The 5,145-nt window shown below is 39.6% G+C and overlaps 1 protein-coding gene across 1 annotated transcript; it reads right to left on the minus strand.

The window, feature by feature from the left end:
• Positions 1 to 326: 326 nt before the first annotated feature.
• On the minus strand, positions 327 to 4,765 carry LOC104509882 (protein RFT1 homolog; the record flags this gene model as incomplete). Its single annotated transcript, XM_010151963.1, has 4 exons — positions 327 to 461; positions 1,799 to 1,900; positions 2,506 to 2,695; positions 4,547 to 4,765. Coding segments are annotated over 4 exons (646 nt in total), but the record flags the coding sequence as incomplete, so codon positions are not given.
• Positions 4,766 to 5,145: the final 380 nt, after the last annotated feature.

A 5,145-nucleotide genomic window follows, 5' to 3' on the forward strand; every position in this document is an offset into this window, starting at 1 on the left:
TCTATGATTCTATGATTCCTCTGCACACAGTGGATCTTGTTAATGGTTTGTGCAAAGACTCTAAAAGGTAAGTCAGCAACAAGCCCATAACCACAAATAGATAGAGTTATGTAACGTTTTTCTGACAAGGATTTTACTAATACAAACAGAATTCTTATGTAATTTTTTTTTTTTCCTTAACTGGTCATATCTTCTACAGTGCAGAGATATTCCCAAACCCACCCCGTTAACTCAGTTAACTCCACTATCTCAAACTAATTTTCAAAACGCTTCCAAAAAAAGACTTTAAAAAAAAAAAGAGAAAAGAAATAAACTGTGCAGCCTACCTCATCTTCAACCAAGTTAGGTAACAGAGCTTTCATTCTAGCAACTGGAAATGACTTCTTGGTTGCTTCAGGAGACCCCAAAAATATCATAAAATAAATTACATAGCACATTACCAGAACACTGGTATATAAAAGCTGGAAAGATAGGGAAGGAGGGAAGAAAAAGTGATATAAAATTAACTTACAAATGTAGAATTACATTCTAGAAGTACATACTAGACTTCTAAACTCAGAGAGAAGAAAATGTAGTTAGTAGCCCTTATTCTTGTCAAATATTAAACTAGGTGAAGAATTTCATTTACATGTCTCAAGAATGCTGTTGATCATTTTTTTTAACTCTATGTTATCACAGCCCTTTGCTAACTTTCATGATCTAGTCAGCATTATTAAACTGATTATTTAAAGTACCATTATAAAGCAATTGTTCACTAGCTCAAAAATCAAGTTGACAGAGTAGCTACTGTCTACATCTCTCAATTCATAAAGTCATTTAGGTTGGAAAGGACCTTTAAGATCATCAAGTCCAACTGTTACCTGTTAACCTGCCAAGTCCACCCCTAAGTCATGTCCCTAAGCATCATGTCTAGACGTCCTTTAAATCCCTCCATGGCTGGTGACTCCACTACCTCCCTGTGCAGCCCATTCCAATGCCTGACAGCCCTTGCAGTGAAGAAATTTTTCCTAATATCCAATCTAAACCTCCCCAGCACAACTGGAGGCCAATTCCTCTTGTCCTTTAACTTGTTACTTCAGAAAAGAGACTGACACCCACTTTGCTACAACCTGCTTCCAGATAGTTGCAGAGTGTCATAACGTCTCTCCTGGGCCTCCTTTTCTCCAGCTTCAATCAGTTATAAGCACCTACTACAGCCACTGCAAGATCTAAAAAAAAATAACCTAATGCCCACATCTGAGGTGGATCACATTTTATTTCTAGGTGAACTGACAGTGCACAGGCCACGACCCTATTTTTCAGGTGCCAATCTATCCCTTCTTCACTGTAGTAAAGAAAAAGTTTTAACCCGAATATGTTACTCATGGTTAGAACCTTCTGATAAGGTGATATAGGCTGGTGGCACAGGCTGATAAAGTTATCATGTGATCACAGTCTTCTACACAACAGAAGCCAAAGTCTAACATTAATTCTGAAGCCAGGTGGTGAACAGTCTTCAGTCATTAGAATGTGTAACTCATTAAGACAAAGAGTCAACATAAAGCTCACACAGATAAACATAAACTCATTTGAAAAGTGTGCCTTCACAGACAGAAGATGCTTTCTTGCACCCCCATTAACCTGCTCGAGGTCCAAGTGCCTAGTCAGTAACGACCATTAGGAAAATAACTACATACAAGTGCTAAATCTTAAACCTCCCAGAAGCTGCTTCTCTCGCCTCCCTAAAGTTATTTGCAGGCTAAATGTCAAAGAAATAAAAATTCAGATGAATCAAGAACGTATAGAAAAGGAAACTTACCTGAGCCAAGGAAAAAATGTAGAGGCCCCATTGAGGATAAAGGGCTACTAACGTAACTGTCAAAATGCATTTTGACACTATGGAAAGGCTTTCAGCAATTACCTTTAAGAAAGAGAAAACAGAGGCGTATTTTCTGCCAACTTCACCACATACACAAACTTAAAATATATTAGTTTCACACACAGGATTTATTTAGGAAGGTAAAAAGACTTGCAAAGCCAGTGTGACTTTATCACAGTCTCTTTACGCTGAGCTGGCTGTCTTGAACAGTAATTTCTCCGTAAATTTTCTATTCTTGCATTTCACAGTTTCTCCACTGCACTTTCCCAGACCTTTCCATGGAACGTAAGGGAGAAAATTTTGCTTGAGACAATCACATTCTCAAATTATTGCATTTCACAATTTCGTAAGAGCAGTCAACTGAAATGCAAAACTGTGGAAGTTGTGTGCCTCTCCCTCCAATTAACATTCATGACTAAGTATTTAATGATCACTAAGGTGATAGTTTCTAAATAAGCCAACATTCTTGCTTTAACAGGGACAAATTCCTATCTGTGAGACAACTATGTCGTACAGTACTAAACAGTACACACAGGGTTTGTATGTTCAGGCATATAAAAACCAAGAGATCTAGTTCAGTAACCTGTTCTTTGCAACCAAGAAAAACAATTCACCCCCGACACACACACCCCATGTACTTCACTAACCTTAAGCCTCACAAACAAGTGAGCTTGTGCTAAAACCCAGAACGGTTCTCCCAGAAGTTCAATAACTGCTGAAAGACCAAAGGACACCACACCAGCCTGGTAATGAGGAACCAGCGAAGGATCAGGTACTTCAAGCAAGTGTAACCACACTAAGCCCAGGAAAATAGACCAAAAAACACCAAGAGGGACTCTAAAAAGTTAACATGAAAGCAAATCAATAGAAATGTTATTTTAGAGAAAAAAAACACACCAACACAAAGAGAACTAGATGAAAATGTCACATATTTATATAATTCTATGATTCTATATGGTTATAACAATTTAAAAGGCCCTGAGGAATTAATTATTATTGTTACTATACCAAGAATAGCTTTTTTTTTTTTGGTAATGAACATCTTTAAGACATTATTTGCAAGACAGAAAACCTTTGACTTGTCTATTTTCTACTCAAGAACCAAACGCAAGGTCAATTATCTGCATTTCTTGTTCCCTAGGACGAAATAATTCTGGTTCCCTATCAGCCTGCAAACTCCTCACTGCTGCAACTTTTACAGTCTGGTTACCAGGGGTTTGGCAGACAAGCTTTGTTGGATCTGGCTGTAAGATATAAAGATGCCACCACTCCAACCACTTCTCTTACTCTTCCAGAAATCACCGGTTCTCCAGCGACTGACAGCAGAGCGAGCAGAGGAAAATGCATGCCTGCACCTCAGGTGTGCCCATTCACAATGCCCTGCTGCAGCTCAAAGCCACCCTGATTAATGATTGTAGCTAAATGTGTATTACCTTCTGTGACACTGCTTCAGGGACACGAGGCTTCTGGCAGAGTGCAGCAAGTTTTACATCATTTTTATATTAATATCTATTTGACCCTCTCATTATCAGACCCCTAAGGAGTGTGACATCAAGCTCCTACCATGCATTTCAGATCCTGCAAGAAGGTAAATCTTCATTTTAAGTTACACGTGTCTACAAGGAAAAATTTAAAAAGGTGCACAGTCATTGTTAACTCTATCATTTCATGCCCACCTGAAAGGCTGTCAAATAGCAAAAAAAAAAAAAAAAAGATTATAATATAGCAAAGAGAACAGATCTAATACATTTAAAAATATTAGTATTAAACCTACCCCTGAAAGGGACAATCCCTATTCTTTATACCTGGATGCAGATGACCACGCATAACTCCCCATGCCAGCGCTGTGCAGTTCCAGGGGAAAGTCAGCAGGGTGCCCCAGTGGAAGACTACTGTTTTGTTGTGCAGTAGCTTTCCACCGTATCAGGCAGGTAAACTCCCCAACACACCTAACTGTGGCTGCGCAGCTGCTAGATCTGACAGAGGGGAAGCAGCAGGGATATGTATCCAGGATCCAGAAGAGCGCAACAAGTCATAAAATCCACTTAGCTGCAAGGCATGATTTACATGTTGGCTGCAGCTTCGCACAGGCTTTAAGATACCCACTTTCTGCTAAAAATGGCACTACAGTTGACAGAAGTAGTCCTACTTATTCCTTGTTGCTCAATTCCAAATCTTTTTCACCTTTTCACATCTCTCCTACCTAACACAAACATTTATGTTGCCATGGCATTAAACTGCATCAGGGCTCAAGACTTGGAATAAAAATTAGTTTGAGAGATAAAAAAAAAATATAAAATATCTAAACTAGATTCACAAATGCCTATCAAGTAATAAAATAGCAAGACTGAGCAGGCAGAGGAAGAAAAAAATAAAGGAGTAAGTATTTGTGCAGCAGGGTTTTCCTTTCACAGCTACAACATAAATGAAACTCCAGGGTAAGCAACAGAACAAATGGCTCCTGATAGCACCTCTGAAGATGCGCTTTCCCACGTGCTCCAAAAAGAGATCAAGTCCACAAATACTAAAGCAACAGACTTGACCAGTTTCCTGTATCAGTCCTGAAAGACGACTGAGTCTACTAAATGCTCAGTGCTGAAGTAAATAAACACTTGCTCTCGTTTTGTGAGCTGTTAGACAAGAATTAGAAATAAGTTCTAAAGAAGTAAATTTTTAAAAGTATCTTACGTCAGCCACAACAGATTAATTGTTTTGGTCCAGTTTCGCTTTGTACTTCCACTCAAACAAGCTCTGCGAAACGCCTCCCTGGCTAGGAAGACAACTGTTGAATACAGCAGAGTTAACCTAAAGGAGATGAGGAGGGAAAAAAAAAGAGAAAGTGATTTCTCGACACACTGCCTCTGAAATCCTTCATGCACCAGCATCACTGACAGCGTTACCACAGGCCTGAAAGACAAAGCTAACAGGTATGCAAAGAACATGTGGTGGTACGAGGTAAATTATCATCGTCGCATTAAAAAAAAAGGGAAAATAATTACATTGGAGTATTGAAATAGCAAAAATACTTTAAGCATGCTATAAACCAAAAACGCAGTTGCAAAGTTTATTGTATCGCAACAGCCTATAATGTGCTATTGCGTCTAGCTTTTCCTCCGCAAGACGTTGGTCTAACATGGAAGACAGACCAGCAGTACCTCTGTTTCAGGGCAAAGAGATAGACCCGGCAGTAAATTAGGCAGCACCGTGCAAAGGATCATTAGCGGCACAGACCGCAGCCCCGGAGCCCAGCAGCCCCATCACGCCGGGAGCCTGCCCCTCGGGAAGCC

The sequence above is a fragment of the Eurypyga helias genome, unplaced genomic scaffold (assembly GCF_000690775.1).
Source record: "Eurypyga helias isolate BGI_N326 unplaced genomic scaffold, ASM69077v1 Scaffold28365, whole genome shotgun sequence".
Lineage (NCBI taxonomy): Eukaryota > Metazoa > Chordata > Aves > Eurypygiformes > Eurypygidae > Eurypyga > Eurypyga helias.